The 24,826-nt window shown below is 43.1% G+C and overlaps 1 protein-coding gene across 2 annotated transcripts in view; it reads left to right on the forward strand.

The window, feature by feature from the left end:
- LOC115085797 (ranBP-type and C3HC4-type zinc finger-containing protein 1-like) overlaps window positions 1-24,826 on the forward strand; it is a 288,361-nt gene that overhangs the window by 206,945 nt on the left and 56,590 nt on the right. For both annotated transcript variants that reach the window (XM_029592220.1, XM_029592219.1), the window contains one exon: window positions 18,105-18,265. In XM_029592220.1, coding sequence (XP_029448080.1) covers window positions 18,105-18,265 — 161 coding nt within the window. The remainder of the gene's footprint in view (window positions 1-18,104; window positions 18,266-24,826) is intronic.

The raw sequence follows: 24,826 nt of genomic DNA on the forward strand, positions 1-24,826 counted from the left end.
CAAGGCAAAGAGCATACAAGATTAATGTGCATGTGAGGGGCAGGAAACAAGTGACTTAAAAAAATAAAAGTATTTCTCTAACCCTGGCCTATTTCTGAGCATTTACTTCTGTCTGCTGTTATATTCCTGAACCAGATTCTCATTCTGCTAGTCTGGTAAGTGTCATTTGTGCTTAGAAAAGTCACTAACATGTCTTGTCTGTCTTCTGTGCATTCAGGGATTTTATGAAATATGTTGGAGCTTTCTGTGAAATAAAAGCCAAGCCAGTAGCACCATTCACTCTGTCATGTCTGTCTCCCCATAAATATCTATATCTACATCCTTCTGTGCATTATAAACATGCACATTCCAAACAGTCCAGCTTCTATTATTGTTTCTTTTGTAAACTACTTTGGGCAAGGAGGTCAATAAATCTATAAATAACTGATAGTAATTAACTTGGTACAGCTGTGCTTTATCTGAAAGTCCTCAGGTACTTAGCTAAACAACTAAACTGTAGCCTAGTGGTTAGTGATCTATGCTAGCCAGCACACATCCTTCAATTTAGTTCTTGAGCTGACTCTAGTTTGTTTCTTGGATTGGTTGGAAAAGGAATGGTGCTGCAATAGAACTTTCAGACCCTTGAGAGAAGAAAATGCCTAGTACTGTTCTTACAGCAACCTTCTATAGTAGTTGACCTAAGAGCAGCAGGTCAGATGCAGCTGCTTGCTGCAGTACCTTATCTTTTAGATGATCGAGGGGTTAAAGGGGCACTTAGAGAAGATAAGGCCATTGCGGAAAGATTCAACAATTTCTTTGCTTCGGTGTTTACTGAAGAGGATGTTGGGGAGATACCTGTTCCGGGGAAGGTTTTCATGAGTAATGATTCAGATGGACTGAACCAAATCACGGTGAACCTAGAAGATGTGGTAGGCTTGATTGACAAACTGAAGACTAGTAAATCATTTGGACCGCATGGTATACACCCCAGGGTTCTGAAGGAACTAAAAAATGAAATTTCAGATCTATTAGTAAAAATTTCTAACCTATCATTAAAATCATCCATTGTACCTGAAGACTGGAGTGTGGCTAACCGTAACCCCAGTATTTAAAAAGGGCTCCAGGGGCGATCTGGGAAACTACAGACCAGTTAGCTTGATTTCAGTGCCAGGAAAAATAGTGGAAAGTGTTGTAAATATCAAAATCACAGATCATATAGAAATACATGGTTTAATGGAACAAAGTCAGCATGGCTTTACCCAAGGCAAGTCTTGCCTCACAAATCTGCTTCACTTTTTTGAAGGAGTTAATAAACATGTAGATAAAGGTGAACCAGTAGATGTAGTGTATTTGGATTTTCAGAAGGCATTTGACAAAGTTCCTCATGAGAGGCTTCTAGGAAAAGTAAAAAGTCATGGGATAGGTGGCGATGGCCTTTCGTGGATTACAAACTGGCTAAAAGACAGGAAACAGAGTAGGATTAAATGGACACTTTTCTCAGTGGAGGGGAGTGGGCAGTGGAGTGCCTCAGGGATCTGTACTGGGACCTGTGCTTTTCAATATATTTATAAATGATCTGGAAAGGAATATGCAAGTGAGATAATCAAATTTGTAGATGATACAGAATTATTCAGAGTAGTTAATTCACAAGCGGATTGTGATAAATTGCAGGAAGACCTTGAGAGACTGGAAAATTGGGCATCCAAATGGCAGGTGAAATTTAATGTGGATAAGTGCAAGGTGATGCATATAGGGAAAAATAACCCATGCTATAGTTACCCAATGTTAGGTTCCATATTAGGAGCTACCACCCAGGAAAGAGATCTAGGCGTCATAGTGGATAACACATTGAAATCGTCTGCACAGTGTGCTGTGGCAGTCAGAAAAGCAAACAATGTTGGAAATTACTAGAAAGGGAATGGTGAATAAAACGGAAAATGTCATAATGCCTCTATCGCCCCATGGTGAGACCGCACCTGGAATACTGTGTACAATTCTGGTCGCCACATCTCAAAAAAGATATAGTTGCGATGGAGAAGGTACAGAGAAGGGCTACCAAAATGATAAAGGGGATGGAACAGCTCCCCTATGAGGAAAGGCTGAAGAGGTTAGGGCTGTTCAACTTGGAGAGGAGACGGCTGAGGGGAGAATATGATAGAGTTGGTTAAAATCATGAGAGGTCTAGAACGGGTAAATATGAATCTGTTATTTACTCTTTCGGATAATAGAAGGACTAGGGGGCACTCCATGAAGTTAGCATGTGACACATTTAAAACTAATGGGAGAAAGTTCTTTTTCACTCAATGCACAATTAAATTCTGGAATTTGTTGCCAGGGGATATGGTTAGTGCAGTTAGTATAGCTGGATTTAAAAAAGGATTGGATAAGTTATTGGAGGAGAAGTCCATTACCTGCTATTAATTAAGTTGACTTAGAAAATAGCCACTGCTTTTACTAGCATCAGTAGCATGGGATAGACTTAGTTTTTGGGTACTTGCCAGGTTCCTATGGCCTGGCTTGGCCTCTGTTGGAAACAGGATGTTGGGCTTGATGGACCTTTGGTCTGACCCAGTATGGCATGTTCATATGTCTAAAGGAGATGTGGAAGAAATTAGAATCTTGGTAACTGTTCATGACAGCTGTCCGGTAAGTGATGGCTTGAAAAAAGTAATGAGAGGTTTAGTAGGAGAATTAAAAAACATGAATTCTTCAGCACAGTGCCAGTATAACTGGAGGACAGTCATTAGTAATTCGTCTACATTCTCATTCATAGCTGTTGTGGGACTGCGGGTAGCGGGCCCATCTCTGATGGAACATGTGCATTCGGTCGACGACACAGCTGTAGAGGAGCTCCAGCAAGCGCCGCAGCAGGTGAGAGGTGTCTGAGTGTAGGCTGATGAGATGGATCTTGACCACCGCCACACCTGTACGCAGCAGAAGAGATCCAAACAACGCAATGTTGGTTTTGTGAGTGGTCCTCCGACTACTCCTAGCCCTTTCGGACCTGCCGCACGGAGCAGCAACTGTGACAGGGCGAATGGTGGTCAAAGGATGAAGACATCAAGACAAAGACTAGACTTGAGGACAGGGAACGTGAGGACATCATGAAGACTCAAATGGATTAATGATGACTGAGTGGATACTCAGACTTGCTTGAAGAATAAAGATGCAGACTCGCAGAACGTGAGGGCATCACAAAATCAGAAGATCCGCAACTGGATAGGTACTGCCACATCATGTGCCCTACACAACCGATGAGGGCTGGTCGTGGACCACGCCAGCTGGCACGCCCTACTCAGTCCGACATGGCTGGTCGCGGACTACGCTTGTGGTTCCCCCCACTGGACATATTGATGGCTCCAATGAAGCCTGGACCAAGGCAAGCCTTGCACGGCCAATGAAGACTAGGCAAGGCGGGTGCCGAGGTACAGGTTAGAACATAGTCCAATCTTTAGGCAAAGGTAGCAGTGACAAAATCCGGTAGGGGTTTGGCAAGGTCTTAGGATCCAGGGACTCTGAGACCTCACTCAGAATGGAGCTCAAGTGGACTCAGAGTTTGGAGCCTGAGGATAAAAGCTTCTACGAGGACGAGGCCAATTCGGAGTGAGGACAATAAAAACCCGGGCGTCTGAGGCTACGTTGCCACGGAGAAGGTCTGAATTGATTGAAGATCAGGATGAAGGAAGATGAAGACATCAGATAATGGAGAAGCGTCCAGACAATCTGAAGATGAAGACGCCTGAAGTAGAAGACGAAGCGGAGAGACCATGGACGAAGAAGACAAACTTGGAATTCCAACGAAGAACACAAACCTTGAGAAGCTGGATGGTAGAGAAGTCCTAAGGAGGACTGGCTCCTTGCGAAGGCGAAGAGGGAATTACGACAAGCCCTTTTTGTACTGAAGAGGAAGGCGGATCCATGATAACATCAGTGCTGCACCACTCCCATACTGTTCCTTTAAATATAGAGAGAAGAGCTGGCCTCGCCCCCTAGGAGGAAGCAGGAAGCTGGCAGAACCCTGGACAGTGGCCCTGCTACACGCTGAATGCTGCAGGAGTTGAAGGTAGGCCTCAGAGCAGGCCTTAATGCCGGAAGCGGCTCCCTTGCCGCTGAAGCTTTAGGAAGGAAAGATCCCTGCCGCAGGAGAGTTCGGGGCTTCAGGCCCATTTTTCCCGGAGGGCCCCAGGTAGGACCAGCGGCCTCCAGGCCGCATAAAAGATAGCATGGCTCCTGCCGCATGCGGACGCACCCGGGCGGATCCCTGCTGCCGGGTAAGTCAGTGGCGGGGTCGGCGGCCTCCGGGCCGCTTGAGGGATGGAAACACGGCTCCAGCCGCATGGAAAAGACGGCGACTGCCTTCAGGCCATATAAAAAAGCGCAGCGCGGCTCCTGCCACGGGAAATAAAGAAGGGAGGAGGTGGAGAGGCGGTCTGTGGCTCCTGCCACAGGCAGATTCGCAACAATAGCTTAGGGCCTATTCTTTCACCACTAGTTATTCTAATTCCCAAAAGAACTATTTTCCATGGAGAGGGGTCATGTGACTTGTCTGGTGCTCCTGGAGGAAGATTTCCAGACTTGGCATTCACGCTAGCCAACAATTTCTTTATTCTCTGAAGACCAGCAGTTCACAGAGTTGCACACATGGGCCACAAGATGAATTCTTCCAGAGATTTCTGGAAAAGACAAAAGCTTGTAACTGCCCATCAGACCGATGCAGTAATCTGGGCATTAAGAAACTATGCGCTGGTTTTCCGCACCCATTTTTAATCCGCAGATTAATTTATTTTTTAACTCCCAATGCAGTAAGCAATGATATGCAAGTACATTGGGAGTTTATCAAAAGCACATTTAGAGAAAAATGTGCATTTGGCACAGGTCCAATGCACATTTTAACTTGGGAAAGGGGGAGGGAGGCATCCCTGACAGCCAAAAGTGATGGCAGCTGTCACCACTTAGCCATATAAATACTGATTTATCTGGATATCTGGCTCGGGTGACCGCTTCTTAGCCAAATAATTATTTATCCAGCTAAATAGCAGTGAACTGCGCCCAATAGTCAGATAAATACTGCCTTATCCAGCCTTCTGGCAGTTGTTACCCTCTAAAATAACTGTATAGAGAGAAGACAATTCTATGTGCAAATGGTTTCCCACAATATTTTAATCAATATACAAAATCAGTTTATGACATTTATACATATTTATACAAATGAAAAAGCTTGAATACATTCAGATATCAACATTGGATCATATTACTCATAATTCAAAATTAAAAACAGCCCACAATCACTCCCATTCATGTGCTAACAACCTCACCCACACACATTAAAAAATCAATATATACAATTATTGCACATAAGTACATGTACAGCAGGAAAATTTCTTATTTTTATAGTGTTAGTTTACACTATGTTGAAAGGTGCATGTAATATCCCTCATCTCTCTTCCATGTCTGAGTGATTCTTCACAGCTATATTCTAGCTGTGAAGAATCACTTCACAACTCTTCTTTGTAAAGCTCCCTACAGAGAATTCTTCGTTCACCCCAGGGGAAATCACTGACACTTTCCAATTCTGATATTGAAACACTTATTCATGTACATAGAATATATATCTCTCTGCACCTTAAATCTTCCAATGAATATTGCTGTACTTCCTAATCGGGCTTCACACCATATCACTAAGTCATTACAGTCCAACGGGCAAACTGAGAACTGGCTGCTTCCAAGACGCCGATCATGTCAGATCGTGTCAACGCTTCAGCATACTTCCCGATTAGGAAGTATAACAGTGAAGAGTTGCTCGGTATTATTAGAACTTAGCTGTGAAGAATCGCTCACACTTGGAAGAGATATGAGGGATGAAGTTTCCACCTACTGTTGATTGATGTATATTCATTTTGGATATTATATGCAAAATAATTTGTCCAGCTAAGTCCCAATTTTAGCTGGACAAACCTGGCATTTTAATTATGTCTCCCCCCCCCCCCCCCCCCCCAACCTGGCTAACTTTTAGCTGGATAAGTATTTATTTATTTAAAATGTCATATTAACCACATCCCCAACCCAAAGCGTTGCACAGTAAAAAAAAAAAAAAAAAAAAAAAAAAAAAACAAAACATTCCAGGGTAGAGCAAAGTTATCTGGCCATCTTAACCAATATTTAGCTGTATCCAGCTAAGTTAACTGGATAACTGTAGGACTGCCTCAGAACAGCTAAAGTTTTCCGGTCACGTGTATGAATATAGCTGGTTAAGTGCTCATGGGAGGAGGAAGAAGCCAAATAGGCTTGGCAGCCAGATGATCTACCTTGGCTCAAGTAAGATGAAAACTTGGGCCTGCTGGCTCAATTCACAGTACCTCCCACAGCCTCCTCTTCCTCCTCCTCCCCCCTTTCTACCCCTTAACTATCTAACCTCATTTCAAATTCATTCAAGTAATTGCCCTACAAACTTTATTTTGCACATATTATACATATTATAAATTTGTCATATCATCATATATCATTAAATAATTTAATGCTCTTTGTTGTAACCATACCTCTTCTGTTACCTGACTCTGCCACTCTAGCCCTTTCTCCCCAGTTTAGCTTCCTTATGTTATATGTAATTTCTATTTTCCAAAGTTAATTGTTACCCCTGTTTAATGTAAACCGATGTGATATTCCCATGAATGTCGGTATAGAAAAGTTTTAAATAAATCCCCGCCTCCCCCAAGCTTGAAAGTTTAATGCCTCACTGACCAATCGGTGCCTCTCTTCTCCCTCCCCACTCACAGGTCGATCCAGTAAGGCCGCGGTAGAAACAGTGCGGTAGTGTCAGGCGCACCCTTCCTCCCCGCACGCACAGTTCTCTTCACTAACTCCCCGATACTCTCCTCTAATCGCATGCAAATGCATGCCGCGGCTTTAAAGCGGTAGGGAAGGGTTATGGCCGCGTAACCCATTTTACTGTATAGGCGCTTAATACAGCGCCTATACAGTAACCAGGGTGCGCTGGTACCTGTCATTTCAAATGACATTTGAAATGACAGGTACCAGGAAGTGTAAAAATCAAAATTTTTAAATACCTGTCGGAGGGCCGCGTGGGTCCAGGCGGCCGGCGGGATCCGGGGGGCCGGTGGTCGCGTGTTAAATCTAGGCCGCGGGCGGGTGGGCGCCTGTTCCGGGCGGCGGGGGGTGGACGCGCGTTAGTTTCAGACGGCCGCGTGGGTCCAGGCGGCCGGCGGCGGCGGGAGCCGGGTGGTCGCGTGTTAAATCTAGGCCGCGGGCGGGTGGGCGCCTGTTCCGGGCGGCGGCAGCGGCGGCGGGGGGACACGCGTTAGTTCGAGACGGCCGGCGGGTGGTCGCGTGTTAAATCTAGGCCGGGTCCGCACAGGCGCGCATTCACTGCCGGTGGGGGCTGCCTCTCCCGGCAGTGAATGAATTCATTCATCCAGGCGGAGGAGCCGGTGGCGAAAGCAGCCGGCTCCTCCGCCTGGATGAATGAATTCATTCACTGCCGGTGGGGGCTGCCTCTCCCGGCAGCCCCCACCGGCAGTGAATGAATGCGCGCCTGTGCGACCCCTGCGATTCGGCGCTCAAGGCAGTCACATGCCGTGACATCACGCCTTGAGCGCCGAATCGCAGGGGTCGCACAGGCGCGCATTCATTCATCCAGGCGGAGGAGCCGGTGGCGAAAGCAGCCGGCTCCTCCGCCTGGATGAATGAATTCATTCACTGCCGGTGGGGGCTGCCTCTCCCGGCAGCCCCCACCGGCAGTGAATGAATGCGCGCCTGTGCGACCCCTGCGATTCGGCGCTCAAGGCAGTCACATGCCGTGACGTCACGCCTTGAGCGCCCAATCGCAGGGGTCGCACAGGCGCGCATTCATTCATTCACTGCCGGTGGGGGCTGCCGGGAGAGGCAGCCCCCGCCGGCAGTGAATGAATGCGCGCCTGTGCGGACCTGGCCTAGATTTAACACGCGACCACCCGCCGGCCGTCTCGAACTAACGCGTGTCCCCCCGCCGCCGCTGCCGCCGCCGCCCAGAACAGGCGCCCACCCGCCCGCGGCCTAGATTTAACACGCGACCACCCGGCTCCCGCCGCCTGGACCCACGCGGCCCTCCGACAGGTATTTAAAAATTTTTATTTTTTCTTCTGACAGGTTTTATGTGTCCCACATCATTACATTTTCTCGATCATCTCTGTATCGCTTTTTTTTTAAATTGTGTTTTATTGTTTTTGAGTATCTTAAGCGGTGTCGATGGATTTATTACTAGACTCACAGTCCTAACTCCTACTAGGGGGAGGCGGTAAACTAACACGTTACGGCCGCGGCAAAACAGTGCGTTACTAATGAGAGAACCTGAGCGCGCGTTACGGTATCGGAGGGGAATAGCTAATTCCTTCATTATACAGCTAATTCGTTCATTTACATGCCGGGTGCGGGAAGGGTTACGCGTCTGTTTTAAGAAGCACTACGGATGCACAAAATTGGAGACTGTATCGCTGGTTTGCCTTACGCGTCCGAATTGTGCGCAGCGAGCTCGTTACAGACGAGAAATCTTCAACTGAACTTTACTGGATCGACCTGTCAGTTTGTTAAAAAAAAAAATTACTTGGCTCCAGCTCCCCTTGCTTCCTTTCCAAGCCTAGTCTAACTCTCCTACCTCATTCAGACCCCCTAAACACGACTGGAGCTCAGAACTAGCAACTGGCTCACTGGTGTGTCCAGTGTTCTTCTGACAGCAACAGTAGTCGCCTAACCTACCAGGGTAGCTGTCAAAGCAATACTCAGACAGAAGTGCTGGTAGCTTACAGGACTAGTTTGTTTATTTATTTATTTAAGGATTTTTTATATACCGGGGTCCGTAAGAAACATCACCTCGGTTTACATTCAAACATTAATTCAGCAAAGAGCTTTACAATATAACATAATAACTGTATGAATATAAGACTAATTATAACTTTGTAAAAAAAAAAAAAAATTAGTGTTGCTCTCAGAGTAATGCTGGATGCAGGCTCTCAGTTGAGTTTAGTTGGTTAGGCTAGATGTGGAGGTAGGGGGTGGTGGAAGGGGCCAAGAGGTAAATAATTCTTAACAACTTGGTTCAGGTGTGGGTGAAGAAGCATCAGTTGGCTGTTGAGGCCTTACATGTTCAAGCTTTCTTTGAAGGGGAAAGGGGGATTAGGCCATCAGGCCCAATTTTGCCTTTTGGGTGAGGGGTGGGTGATCATGCTCCCAAGCCCATTCTTCTTTCCCCTCCTCCCTCCCAACAATGTGCATTTAACTGGCTAAATTCTTTAGAATATAGGCAGTTAAACTCAGTTATCTGGGTACATGTACTAGTGATATTCAAATATACAGGCCAATGCAATATTCGTTATGGAAAAACAGGCGCTCATGATTTGAGCACCCTCTTTCCTAACACGTGCTCATCCACCTCTATCAGGCGCGTGATGCAGTAGGCTAATGAGCAGCTGTGTTAAAAAGGAGGCGCTAGGGGAAATTGTGCATCTCTAGTGCCCAGGAGAAGTGGCTGTGTGCGGTTAATCTCTACTTCCTAAAAAGACAGAAGGATTCTGTGCCATCCTAGACCTAAGGTCCTTGAACACATTCCTGAAGAGGGAAAAGTTCAAGATGGTTACCCTGGGCTCTGTAATTCACCTTATATACAAAGGAGACTAGCTATGTTCTTTTTTTATTTTGAATTTTCTCATTACATTTCAAGCAATAAACTTGATTTGCAGACAAAAAAGCAGAAATACATGAAAAAGGAAATAACAATATTATCCAAAATGTTCTGCATATAAAGTCCTCTTCCTGGTGGGGATCCAAGTACTACCTCAAGAATAATTAGCTAACAATAATAAGGAAATAAGGATCTGATACAGGAAGCCATATTCATGATCGAATAGAGCTATAGCCTTCAAGCACTCATTCAGTAGCCAAAGGAGAAGAACTAATAATAGGGGACATTTTCTCTTTCAAGAAATCAGAAAGCTGCTGAGGAGAAAAAAACATAAATGTATTACCCTGAAACGTAATTATACATTTACATGGATATTTCAATAGGAAAAAGGCCCGAAATTGTAAAGCCTGGGGCCTCAATTGAAGAAATAATTTTCTCGATTGGGTAGACCTTGCGAGGTCTAGGTATGAACTAACTTTTAAATCCAAAAAGGGTTCAGCACGATGATGAAAAAATATCTGTAGTATCCAGTCCTTGTACAATTCAAGTAAAAATGACACAATCAACGTTGAAGGTGTAACTTGAGCTTTTTACATAGTTTCCAGAATGTTTGTAAGATCTAAATCAGGAAATACTGGTGTAAGTACTTGTACTCCTTTCCCCATATCCGAAGTCGTCTTATAGGAGGGAATATAATAAACTCTAGACATGATTGGTAATGTAGATTCAGGAATTTTCAGAGACTGAATTAGATATTTTTTCCACATGTCCCTTGGCTGCACCAATGGATCCTTGGGAAAATTAATAAATTAAGATTTTTTCCCCTTATTTGATTTTTCAATTGCGCTGTTTTATTTAACAGCATCTGATTTTCCGTTATAATATTCCGTTGAAGTTTAAGGGAATCTTTCATTTGTACTTCAAAAAGTGAATAAGCATTTTTCCCGTTCTACCTCCTTTTCCAAAATGTTTAAGTGAGAATCCATGTGTTTTACAATAGCAACAAGTGGATTAAGCTGTTGAGTTATATTCTCATTCAAGATGTGAATCGCTTCCCATATAGAGTCCAATGACATTACTTGGGGTCTAACCAATTCTTTTTTTGACGGGAAAGGGATAAATGAAAGTTCCCCATCTGGCTGCTAAATGTCTATGCAGGCCACAGCTTCTCCGGCACTGTCTGGTTCCATTGTAGGCCTCAAAGAGCCTCCACGATCCTCCCCACTCTCCGCCATTACATTGCTAATTTCATCTTCCTCTTCTCCAAACATAGTTTGAAACAGGCTGGAGAGTCTCGCCTCAGCCGGGTTCTCTGAAGGTCTTTGATCCTCCGGGGACAGAGTTGTTTGTAGCTCATGTAGGGGGGGCAGTTGCAACTTCTTCCCGCACCCCCTGCTGCAAGCCGACTCCCGGAGCACTCGCTTCCCGGACGACGTGGGCATCCATCGGACCTCAATTAGGTATAGCAGGGGAAGCAGGCAGAGCTTTGCATTCCTTAGCTCGCCTCTTACTCGCTGTGTGCGGCATTTAGGTAAGTTTCAAAAACGAGCCGACGGAGCAGCCTCACACCCGTCTATTCAGATCCGCCATCTTGGATAAGAACATAAGAACATGCCATACTGGGTCAGACCAAGGGTCCATCAAGCCCAGCATCCTGTTTCCAACAGTGGCCAATCCAGGCCATAAGAACCTGGCACGTACACAAAAACTAAGTCTATTCCATGTTACCGTTGCTAGTAATAGCAGTGGCTATTTTCTAAGTCAACTTAATAGCAGGTAATGGACTTCTCCAAGAACTTATCCAATCCTTTTTTAAACACAGCTACACTAACTGTACTAACCACATCCTCTGGCAACAAATTCCAGAGTTTAATTATGCGTTGTGAAAAAGAACTTTCTACGATTAGTTTTAAATGTGACACATGCTAACTTCATTGAGTGCCCCCTAGTCTATCTATTTTCCAAAAGAGTAAATAACAGATTCACATTTACCCGTTCTAGACCTTTCATGATTTAAAATACATCTATCATATCCCCCCTCAGCCGTCTCTTCTCCAAGCTGAAAAGTCCTAATCTCTGTAGTCTTTCCTCATAGGGGAGGTTTTCCATCCCCTTTATCATTTTGATCGCCCTTCTCTGATCCAGCCCTCCATTTCAGATCAGACTAGCTATGGTCTATGGGTCTAAAGGAAGCCTACACTCAAATAGAAAAATATGGCAGTCACAGTATTTTAGATTCATAGTTGGAACACAGAGCCTCCAGTGCCGCATACTGCCTTTTGGTATAGCCTCAACATTGCAGATATGTAAAAAATGCCTTGCAGTTTTTGTGCTATTTTTATGCAACCCTGGGGTTTGTGTGTTTCTCTATAATGGACAATTGAAACATATACAGAAACATAGAAATGACGGCAGAAGAAGACCAAACGGCCCATCCAGTCTGCCCAGCAAGCTTTGCACTTTTTTTTCTCATACTTCTGTTGGTCTTGGCTCTTAGTAACCTTTTGGTTCTATTTCCCTTCCACCCCCATCATTAACGCAGAGAGCCGTGTTGGAACTGCATCTAAGTGAATATCTAGCTTAATTAGTCAGGGGTAGTAACCGCCGCAATAAGCAAGCTACACCCATGCCTATCCGCTTACCCAGACTATGTAATTCAGTCCTTGTTGGTTGTTGTCTGTATATAGATCCACTTTTCTTCATTCCCCCTGCCGTTGAAGCAGAGAGTTATGCTGGATATGCATTGAAAGTGGAGTATCAGACTTTCTCCCCTGCCGTTGAAGCAGAGAGCTATGTTGGATATTCGTGAAGTATCAGTCTTTCTCCCCTGCCGTTGAAGCAGAGAGCTATGCTGGATATGTATTGAAAGTGAAGTATCAGGCTTATTTGGTTTGGGGTAGTAACTGCCGTAACAAGAAAGCTACTCCCTGCTTTTTTGTGAATGCAAATTCTTTTTACCACATTTCCTCTTGCCGTTGAAGCTTAGAGCAATGTCGAATCGCATCAAGAGCAAATCTCAGGCAAGAGTGGATGAATCCATGCAAAGCGCTATCTGGGTGCAGCAGTTACTGGGAGTTTATAATCAACTATCCCAAATCCAGTCTGAACCAATGGAGTTTAAATGGGCTCTGCTAAACACAGTTCAAACCATGGCAGTTCTTCCCACCAATAGGCCAATGATATAGTGACCACAGTGAAAGGTGTAATTCAGAGTCAGCAGATATCCCTTTGAGCTATGTCCAGTGTGTTAAATCTTAGGCTTCCATAGTTTGCATGACTCCCATGGCACATCTCCATATGAGATGATTTTAATCAATTTTAAAATCCTAGTGGAGCTAAGCCACTCTGGGATTTCAGGAAAGCATCTGTGTCATGAAAGAGCTCAGTGACTCCCTGTTTTAATGGGTCATCCATTCCAGTTTGGACTGACTATTCCAAATTCCTCCTCACCAAATTGTCCTATCAATAGAAGCTTCCATTTTGACCTGAGAAGTACACCTACAAGGGTTTCATGTTCAGGGCCCTAGTCTGTCCAGAGAGGATGTTGCACATCAACTACTGGAGCTATGTGGAGTTTTGAATGATCTAAAGGCTTTGAGGAATCGAGTGATCACTAAAAGTGTTCTAGTCCAGTCAGTTAGACATAAGAACATAAGATATGCCATACTGGGTCAGACCAAGGGTCCATCAAGCCCAGTATCCTGTTTCCAACAGAGGCCAATCCAAGTCACAAGTTCCTGGTAACTACCCAAATATTAAATTGATCCCATGCGACTAATACCAGCAACAAGCAGTGTCTATTCCCTGTTTATTAATAGCAGTTTATGGACTTTTCCTCCAGGAACTTATCCACTAACTGCTTTAACCACATCCTCTAGCAATGAATTCCAGAGCTTAATTTGTCATTGAGTGAAAAATAGTTTTCTCCAATTTGTTTTAAATGTGCTAATTGCTAACTTCATGGTGTGCCCCTTAGTCCTTGTATTATCCGAAAGAGTAAATAACCGATTCACATTTACCCATTCTAGACCTCTCATGATTTTAGAGACTTCTATCACAGCAATTCTCAACCGATGTGTCGCGACACACCAGTGTGTCACCAAGCACTGACAGGTATGTCACGTGCCAGCTGTAACCGGAGGGCCGAAGATCAAAGCTGCTGGCCACCGCTGGAGACCAGGCCAGTGGGGCTAAAGACCAGAGCCACAGGCTGCTGCTGGAGTCCAAGCCGGCGGGGCCGAAGATGGAAGCTGATTAGCTGAAGGCCGGTGTGTTTCTTTGAGATTGGGAGGGTGGTTGTGTGTGGTGTATATGTGAGAGGGGGAGGGTGCTTATTTGCATGGTGTGTACGTGAGAGGGGGAGGTGCTTGTTTGTGTGGTGTGTATGTGAGGGGGAGGTGCTTCAGTGTGGTGTGCATGTGAGAGGGGGAGGGTGCTTTGGGTGTGTGGTGTGCATGTGAGGGGATGGTGGTTTTTTGTGTGTGGTGTGCATGTGAGAAGGGGAGGGTGCTTGTGTGTGTGTGGTGTGCATGTGAGAAGGGGAGGGTGCTTGTGTGTGTGTGGTATGCATGTGAGAAGGGGAGGGTGCTTGTGTGTGTGTGGTATGCATGTGAGAAGGAGGGTGCTTGTGTGGTGTCCATATGAGAAGGGGAGGGTGCTTGTGTGTGTGAGGTGTGCATGTGAGAAGGGGAGGGTGCTTGTGTGTATATGTGGGAGGAGGAGAGTGTTTGTGCATGTGGTGTACATGTAAGAGAGGGAGGGTGCTTCTGTCTGTGTGAGAAAGAAAAGGAGCATGTTTCTGGGAGAGAGAAGGGGGCATGTGTATGATTGAAAGCCTGTGTGTAAGTAAGAGAGAGAGAGAACATTGTGTGATTGAGAGAGATTGGTCAGAGAGGTGACGTGTGTATGTGTGAGAGAGACTGATCAGGGATGTGTGAGAGAAACAGAAACTGGTCCTGAGTGTGTGACTGGTGTGTGTGTGTGAGAGAGTCTTGTTGTGGTCCCTAATGGGGAAGGGGGGGGGGGGGGCAGCTTCAGCAACTACTGCTGCTTCTGGTGTGGCCTGCAATGGAAAGGAGTAGGGGAGGATGTGGTTAGTGTAGTTAGTGTAGCTGGGTTCAAAAAAGGTTTAGATAAGTTCTTAGAGGAGAAGTCCATTAACTGCTATTAATCAAGTTTACTTAGGGAATAACCACTGCTATTAATTGCATCACTAGCATGGGATCTTCTTAATGTTTGGGAAATTGCCAGGTTCTTGTGACCTGGTTTGGCCTCTGTTGGAAACAGGATGCTGGGCTTGATGGACCCTTGGTCTGACCCAGCATGGCAATTTCTTATGTTCTTTGAGAACTGCTGGAGAGGGTAAGTAAAGGTGGCTTTTTTAATTCTTTTTTTTATTGACTGCCATTTTAATTATTGGGTATTATGTGATGTGTCTGCTGCTTTGAAATATTTTATTGGTGTCTGGAAAATTTTTAATAATTTTTAAGAGTTTTAAATAATTTTTGTTAGATATTGTTCTGTTCATCTGTTTTGAAACATTCATATAGTTTTACAATTATTTCTGCTAGGCTAGACTCAGAGAGCAGACACTTGAGAGGGAAAGCTTTATTGTACTGCTGCAGATAGATGATACTTGCACAGGAACGGATGGCACAGAAGTCCAGCAATGTGCCAATAAGCTCAACAGTCTCAGATGTAGATGGTCTCACCTGGATGTACTAGGTTGGTAGTGTTCCGCAGAGTGGGATAAACCAAACCTGGAAGGTGGAAATGGAGAGCTGGAGCATAGAGGGTACTCACTGAAGAGTAGTGCAGGAATCCTCCTGGTAGATGATGAAGGCAGGACCCGAGGTCCATGGTGCAGGATACCCTGAGCTGGATAGGCCCTCGAGGAGCGAGTACCTAGGAGCGCAAATGATCCTGAAAGAGAAGAGAGACCCCCGAGGAGCGGTTGTCTGAGTTAGGTAGTAGAAATCCCGAAGGGTAGATGGAAGCGAGAGGCCCCCGAGGAGCGGGTGCCCAGAGCTTTTTCAGGAGCGAGATACCCCAGAGGGTAGCTGATGTAGGTTACCTGCACTCAACGCACAATTAAGCTCTGGAATTTGTTGCCAGGAATCCAAGCGAGCAGCTTAGAAGCGGTCAAAGTAGCTAAACCGAAGTCCTTGCTAACTCGTTCGTTAGGAGCTGAGCGGAGGCTTAAATACCCAGAGGTATTGATGTCATGCAGTGGGGACGCCCCCAAGTTTCCTGCTAAGACATGTAGATGTCATGTGGATGTCATAGCGGGCAGCGTGCGCGCGCCCTAGCTGGCCACGGGAAGGAGCATGGTGGACGGGGACACCCATGCTGTGTTGGAGACACCGAGGGTTTAGGCACTCGGCACCGGAGGCAGCCATCTTACCCATGGAGGAGGAGAAAGGTAAAAAAGAGGTGAGGCAGAGCAGTCGCAGCCGTCTGCGACCGGATGCAACAATGGGGATCTATATATATTAGTTTGGCTTTTTCTCTTTTTCTAATTGGAGGTGTATTGATGTTTAGGGCCTGGTTTAATATTTGTAGTGTTGTCTTTTCATAGATTGGGTTGTTCCATTTAAGTGCATGCTGTAATGCAGGTGTAACTTTGTGCGGGTTCGTTTGTGTGCATTGTTGCATATCCTGGGAGTTTGTTAGGTGCCTTATTTCTATTTCCATTTCTCCAGTTTGTACTGCATGCAGAGTGGCTTTTTTGGGTTTCCATTTCAGTTTCTGTCTCCAAATTTGTAATTTGTGGTCTTTCTATACTTTCTGAAGGTCGATTTTGTGTGTATGACAGAGGTGAGTTAATTAAAATACCTCATCTTTATTTGTTGTGTTTTCTCAGTAGGACATGCATTGATGGTGAACTGCTGTCTTTTTTTTATAAGTAGGGCTATTGCACCTAGCAATAGAGGGAGCTTGTGTTGCTGTTATTGACATAACATCATAAGAACATAAGAAATTGCCATGCTGGGTCAGATCAAGGGTCCATCAAGCCCAGCATCCTGTTTCCAACAGAGGCCAAACCAGGCCACAAGAACCTGGCAATTACCCAAACACCAAGAAGATCCCATGCTGCTGATACTAGTAATAGCAGAGGCCATTCCCTAAGTCAACTTGATTAATAGCAGTTAATGGACTTCTCCAAGAATGTATCCAAACCTTTTTTGAACCCAGCTACACTAACTGCACTAACCACATCCTCTGGCAACAAATTCCAGAGCTTAATTGTGCGTTGAGTGAGAGAGAATTTTCTCCGATTAGTCTTAAATGTGCTACTTGCCAACTTTATGGAGTGCCCCCTAATCCTTCTATTATCCGAAAGAGTAAATAACAGATTTACATCTACCCGTTCTAGAGCTCTCATGATTTTAAAGACCTCTATCATTTCTCCCCTCAGTCATCTCTTCTCCAAGCTGAACAGCTTTTCCTTTTTGAATGGTGAGTTGTAGGGAATGTTCTAGTTCTGCTTTATACCCATTGCTGGGGGCGGAGAGGGGATTCCTGTGGATGCAAAATGTTCATTTATATTTAGCCTTCTGACTGTTATGTGTTCAGTGTGTCAAGCATGTGAGAACTATCTATCAGGTGTATCCTGACAGAAAACAGGTTGAGAACCATTGCTCTATCATGTCCCCATTAGCTGTCTCTTCCCCAAGCTGAACAGTCCTAACGTCTTTAGTCTTTCCTCATAGGGGAACTGTTCCTTTCCCCTTATCATTTTGGTTGCTCTTCTCTGTACCTTCTCCATCGCAACTATATCTTCTTTGAGATGCGGCAACCAGAATTGTACACAGTATTCAAGGTGTGGTCTCACCATGGAGCGATACAGAGGCATTATGACATTTTCCGTTTTATTAACCATTCCCTTCCTAATAATTCCCAACATTCTGTTTGCTTTTTTGACTGCCGCAGCACACTGAACCGACGATTTCAATGTGTTATCCACTATGACACCTAGATCTCTTTCCTGGGTGGTAGCTCCTAATATGGAACCTAACATCGTGTAACTACAGCAAGGGTTATTTTCCTGTCCATCTACCAAAAGAGAAGATGGTAAATGTGTTATCTATATGCTTTATTGAGCTTGAATGTCATTGTCCTGCCGTAATCTTTTGTTTACCTTTGCATACAAAAAATTGCTTTGTGCTGTAGTGAGTTTCTACACGACAAATACACAAAGGTTCTCTGGATTCAGTAACTTTGTAACAGAATGTCCAACAGAACAGCATTTTCAATTGGGTCATTGCATATAGTGCCTTTCATATGTGGTCTGATGACTTGGTTACCAGGTAATATTGAGCTATGCCACTAGAGAGAAAAAAACACAGTAAAAATACCAGTTTATTTAGCACATATGTTGTAAAAGAAACCCTGGAATTAGTGCTGATTTTTAGCTCCTCGTAGGGCTAAAGGGTTTGTCTTTGGGTTGGTACAGGCTCTGGAGGAAGAGAGAATCCAGAACTTCATGCACTTACTCCAGATGGACGATGAAGTACTGGTGCCAAATCAGGAGGAGATTGAGTGCCGGATTTGTTTCAGCGAGGTGTATCCAGGGGATGGAGTGCTGCTTCGTGAGTGCCTTCACAGTTTTTGCAGGTAACCTACATCAGCAGATACATTAATGTGATCTGGGTGCAATAAGGTGGTATATTACTATTACAAAGAGAAACAATGCTGTGTAATTCTCCCTCCATGACCTTTGTATCTTGTTTAATAGGTCTATGAGATATTTTTGAGGGGAACAGCCTGTGTAGTTGTGGACTCTCTGGGTGACTTAAATGTATGTACTTTATGCAGACTGTCAGATAAAACCTGCTGTTAAAGCTTACTCTATGCTTATGGCCAGGGACACAAGAACACTTAGACTCAGTAAAAAGTATAATGTATTTTTATTAGTCAATATAAGTGTTCTCGGGAGATGCTGGGTACTGGGTGCCCTTAGTCTTTCAAACTGACCAGCATCTCCTTGTATACAGAAAGTGATCCTTGTTTTATAGATAACATTCAAATACAGGGTAGAAGGTTCTAGAGACTTGCATGACTGCCCAAAGGATCATTTACATAAGTTGTGATGTCAACTGCATGATTAAATCATCGCTAACTATCCCTGATTGGCTTCCCAGGATGTGTAGCCCATTTCCCATGACTTTCTTTGTTCTGGTAAACTCTTACTGGTCAAGACAATCAACACGTCTGTAACTGTGTGGATTACAAACTCCTGAGAATAGTGCCTGAAGCTTCCCTGTGGTTTCTTCTTTGTGACTCTATGAATAGACATCACCTGTCTGGTGCCAACTTGCCTCCACAGATATCCAGAGACATTCTGTAAGTCACTCAGAGTCCATTCAGCCCAGGCAGGCCAAAGACACGCAGAGGCCTCTGGGAATTTCCTTCTCTATTTTGGTCTTCTGTTCAGGCATACTTCTCACTGCCTGCGGCATTTTTTTCATTATCTTGAAAGCCTGTGCTCTAAGAATCTGAAGATGGACAGAAATAGTCTACATACGTTTGGGAAACAATGCAATTGGACTGTTTTCTTCTTCTGACCTAACCACATATCTCTTTCCGTGGCTGACAGTACACATGCTATGGAACCTAAGGGGCAGATTTTAAAAGCTCTACGTGCGTAAGGCCTATTTTCAAAAGGCCCGGGACGTGTGTAAGTCCCGGGGCTTTTCTGAATGGCGGGCAGGGGGTGGGGAGGGGGCGGGGCAGATGGTCTGGGGGCGTGGCGGGACGGTCCGGGGCGGGAAGGGTGGCTGAGGAATCAGGCACAGCGGCTGTGCTGGTGGATCTCGCACGGCAGTTGGCTGGTGTGCGACTTGTAAGATAAAAGTAAGGGTTGGGTTTTTTTCGCGCTATTATAAAATCAGGCATACATTTGTACGCGCCAGGTAGCTCGCACAAATGTACACCGCGTGCATACCTTTTAAAATCTGCCCCTAAGTGCGCACTTAGCCAAATTCCATGAGGGCAACTTTCAGTCAGACCACGTTATCCAAGTAAATGCCAAGTGCCTTCAGAAACTGCCTTTTCTTCATCTAGGACTGGAGTGGCCAACTCTGGTGCTCGAGAGCCACAAATTGGCCAGGTTTTCAGGCTATCCATGATTAATATGCCTGAGAGAGATTTGCATGCATTGCCTCCATTGTATGCCATTCTGTCTCAGGCATGTTCATTGTGGATACCTTATAAACCTGGCCTGTTTATGGTCACCCCTCGTGTGCACGAGAGAATTGTGAATTAAATCTCCTATGGCCCAAACTGCATGGAATAATTTCTTCATGCAACATCAGACATCTGTCTCATATTGTAAGTTATCACAACTGGCACTGAGTGAAGTATGGTTTATGGTTTATTGATTGTTTTATACCGTCATATCAGTAAAACCATCATAACAGTGTACAATATATTAAAAGCATGAAAATACAATAATAAATAAAAAAAACATTAAGTAAAAACACAAGTGTACAGTATAAATAGAAGCATTCTTAAAATGTTATACATATGGATACATAATTAAAATAATAAATTTAGTTAGAATCAGTTAGATTAATAAAAGTATATTAAAAAGTAAAATAGATAAAAGTGCTGCGTTAAGCCTATGTTTGTTCTGTCATTGTGCTTCAGTATAAGCACATTTAAATAGCCAGGTCTTAAGTTTTGCAGTCATATTTCTGCAGGGAGAGTGTTCCAAAGTTTCCGGCCTGCTATAGAGATTGCTTGTTCACGTACCTGTCTTAGCAGGGCTGATCTGATTGTAGGGATAGTTAATAGTCCTTTGTGTGCCGACCGCAGATTTCTTTGGGGGACGTGTAGCCATATTGTTGTATTTAACCATTCTGTGTTTGTATGTTATGAAAATTACAGATTATGTTATGAAAATTACAAGCAGTTTTGTACTGTAGGCGGTAATTGATTGGCAGCCAATGTAATGAGATAAGTATTGGGGTTATATGATAAAATATTTTGTTACCTGTTAAAACTCTGGTGGCAACATTCTGCAAGATTTGAAGTGGTTGAATGGAACTATGTGGTAAACCTAATAGAAGTGTGTTGCAATAGTCGATATTTGTAAATATCAACACCTGTAGAACTGATCTGAAGTCATTTGATTCCAACAACGGTTTTAATTTCCAGAGAGTTAATAATTTAAAATAGCCGTATTTTAGTTTAGTCGCAATGTGTTTGTTCCAGTTTAGTTGTGAGTCAGTTGTAACACCCAAGTCATTTGTAAATGGGGAGGGTTTAATTTTTCTGTCATTATCAAGAATCAAAAAGGGAAGCTCTTCTTGCCTGCATTTTCTTTCTAACAAAATTATTTCTGTTTTATTCATGTTAATTTTCAGCTTCATGTGTTGTAGGAGTTGTTTTATGGTGGTAGGTAGACTACTATAATTTTGAATGTTTGTTCAATTGTATCATTGATCGGGACAAGAAATTGTATGTCATCGGCAAACACATAAAAGTTTAATCCTAACCCATTTAGTAAATGACATATTGGTAAAACATATATATTAAAAAGGGTGGCTGAAAGGGCCAAGTCTTGTGGAACTCCAGTTTCAAGGGGAATTTTGTTGGAAAGAGAATTTTTTATTTTAACCTGAAATGAACGATTATTGAGGAAGGATGAAAACCATTTTAGAACAATATCATTGATTCCAATTTCTTTTAGACATTTAATTAAAATACAATGATCAACAGTATCGAAAGCCGCTGATAAATCTAAAAGTATTAAAAAGTAGCTTTGTCCTGTATCGAAACCTCGTAAAATAGTGTCTGTCATTGTGATTAAAAGCGTTTCTGTGTTAAAATTTTTTCTAAAACCAAATTGATTTGGAAATAAAATGTTATTGGTATCTAAAAAATCAGCCAAATGGTTTTGTATTACCTTTTCAGTCATTTTTGCTATAAAAGATACATTTGAAATAGGTCTGTAGTTGTTTAGTTGCGCGGGATCAGGTTTCTTTAAGATTGGTTTGATTATGGTGTTTTTTAATACGTCAGGAAAGTTGCCTTCAGTTAGGGATAGATTAATAATTGCAGCAATCAAAGGAGCGATCATGTTGGCAGTTGTCTTTAGGGTAGTAACTGGGATAGCGTCAATGGGATGATGGGCTGGATTTAATTTCTTTATTAATGATTTAATTTCTGAGGCTGAAGTAAGGTCAAATGAGGTCCAAGCTACACTTTCTTTATTAGTCATCTTAATATTCTGTTTAGGATTAATGTTCATATTTGCATTTAATGTATCGATTTTCTTTTTGAAGAACAAAGCATTGTCGTCACACTTGTCTTCTGACAGAGAGCTGTCTATTTGGAAGAGTGTTTAGTTAGGTGTTTGATGGGGAAAAAAGCATTCTTGGATTATGCTGATATTTCTGGATTTTTTTTTGTTATAAAAATCTTTTTTTGCTGCGTCTGTATTTTTTTTTATAACGGTTCAAGGCTGATCGATAAGTAGCTAAAGTATGGTTGGTTTTTTGTTTTCTCCATGTTCTTTCTAATTTACGTAATGCTATTTTTTCGATTCTTAACTGTTTGGTAAACCATGGATCCCGATTACTTTTAGGTTTAATCCTTATTTTCTGAATGGGGCATAATCTATCCACAATGTTATTAGGTTCTTGTAGCCATGCTACTGTAGCATCCGTACAATTTTCTGTTTTGATATTATTTATTAAATTCTCAAACTCTAGTTGAAGATCCTCTGTTTATATCCGTGGCCGAAAGGTTATATAAGAGTCATTATGGATGTCATGTTTAGAGGGGCATGTAAATTCTGTTTCTACATGAATTAGGAAATGGTCAGACCAAGGTACCTGTGTAGTTTTTATAGTTGCACTTTTGTATAAGTTTACATTTGTGAAGTAACATCGTACTTACCTACTGTGTATTGGGCCTGATGAAGGAAGTATAATTCTCAAAAGCTAGGCAAAAATATTACTGGGTTAGTCCAATAAAGACTGCACCTGAAAACGTTTTGGGCTGGCTTCCATTTCTACAAATTTTACAGAATCAATACAGCAACCACATTACTTCAATTATACTCGGAGACTTCGATTTGCATATCAATAAAAAACTATTAGACAATATATGACCTGTTTTATGTGTGGGAATGTCAGATACAGGTTTGTAACCTAAAGCGGAAAGGGAATCCAGGAGGATAGTAAGTACATGTATTGTCTAATGGTTTTTTATCAACAACCATTATACATAATTTCGTGTAAACAGAAATATTTCTATTAGCTTCCAATATCAAAATTATAAGAAAATTGGAGAAGGCAGCAAAGGAGCACTATATTTAACCATCATATAATAAGAAAAGGACTGCAATACAGCGAGTAGTGATAGGCGTATATTAACTATCTAGAGCTGGGCTAGCAAGTGGAACTATTGGGGATCTAGCCTCCAAGAAAATCCTCAGCTGGTCTGGTTCATAGAAAACATATTGCACATTCAAGTATTTAATTGCACATTTGCAGGAATATTTTAGTATATAGCTCGCTCCCAGTTGACGGACCTCTGGACACATCCGTAGAAAGTTGTGTAGCTTTTATTACATCTGGGTAAATCCAAATATTTTTTCCATAAAAGGGTAATTGTCTGTTTCTAAGAAATAATCTCAATATCTGGTTGCATTCAGAGAGGAAAGCAAAGGAGATTAACAATGTCTTTCTTTGAGAAATCTGTTTCCAAAGAGGATTCCAAAATTTCTGTTAAATTCAAACTTTGAGGAACATTTCCCTCTGGGTCCCTTCCTTCTCCCTGGGTTTGCTGTACTTGTTGTTGTAGGTAATATGCTTTAACAATTACTGGGGTGGCAGCTTCTGGGACTTTTAATACTTGATGCATATATGTTTTAAAAAGGTCTAGTGGAGATAATAATCTTAAGACTGGGAAATTCAGTACTCTCAGATTATGCCCTCTGAGAGCATTCTCCACTGTTTCTAGCCTTTTATTCAAGTTCTTTTCAGAGTTAATCATTTTATTTTGAATATTCTCTGTATGTTCAATTCTTCTTTTAAGTTCCTCTGTTTTTTTACTATAAGATGTAATGAGACCGTTGTTTATCACTGTCTGATCCCTGGTATCTAGTGTTACTTGAGATAGTGTTACTTGAGGATAGCTTGCCACATTCCTTCCAATGATACACTGTCCCACAATGGAATTGCCGATCCTGCCAGCAGGACTCTTAGCTGGCTTTCTCCCTGCTCCACATTGCTGCTCTCTTCACCCGCCATACCTTGTGATTTTACTGTTATAAGTCCAAGTTGTTCTGGAGTAGTATCCGAGGTTGGTAATGTCTCCTTCGATCTTCCGGGCCAAACTCCTCTCTCCCTCCAACATTCGGGTTGCTCCTGGACTTTCCTCCTGGCCAAAGGTTGTGACTCCAATTCGAACATCCGTCGATGGAATCCTTCCCAGCTCCAGGGTGTCAAGGGTCAGGGAGGAGAGCGCGCGCTCTCGTGTTACTCCTCCAGCGACCTGGCTCACCGGTGAAGACGCCATTGCACCCACGAAAAAACCTTCAATTCGGGGCTGGGAAGAGTCAGGCAGGGGTGATTCTATCGTCCCTCTCAATCTTCCCTTTCTTTTTGCATGCGGCATATCTTGTATTAAGGAAAATCACCAAGGTAAGCACCTCTCTTGAACAGTGTCTCTCGCGGTCTACTCACTGGCGGCCTTCCACTCTTCTTTTGTGCTTAGAGAATTTCACCTCTAATACTGTAGTTTTCCCTTATGTGTTCGCAGCCTAAATGCATTACGCTGCAGTTTTTAGCTGCCAGACCTTACACCATTCCTTGAGTGTCACTAGGTCCCTCCTCATATTTTCCACTTTTCTAATATAGTTATTTGTATGGGTAATAATTAACCCCTTTGGTTTGATGGTAGAGTAGTGTTTAAATTTTCTATAGGCGGTTCCCTTTTGCCAAACATATCCAACCCATATCTATTCTATCTAGTCTGCCCAATTTCATTTTTGGTGCAATGCCATGGACTCCAATTGATCTCTTGCTTTCCATTTACTTCTTCAGAAGTAGGGATGCTCTGTTCTTATACCAAGATTTCTTGAATTCTGTTACTGTTTTTGCCTTTACCACCTTCACTGGAAGGCTTTTATATGTATTATTCATTCTTTCCATGAAAAAGTAT

The sequence above is a fragment of the Rhinatrema bivittatum genome, chromosome 2 (genome assembly GCF_901001135.1).
Source record: "Rhinatrema bivittatum chromosome 2, aRhiBiv1.1, whole genome shotgun sequence".
Taxonomy (NCBI): Eukaryota; Metazoa; Chordata; class Amphibia; order Gymnophiona; family Rhinatrematidae; genus Rhinatrema; species Rhinatrema bivittatum.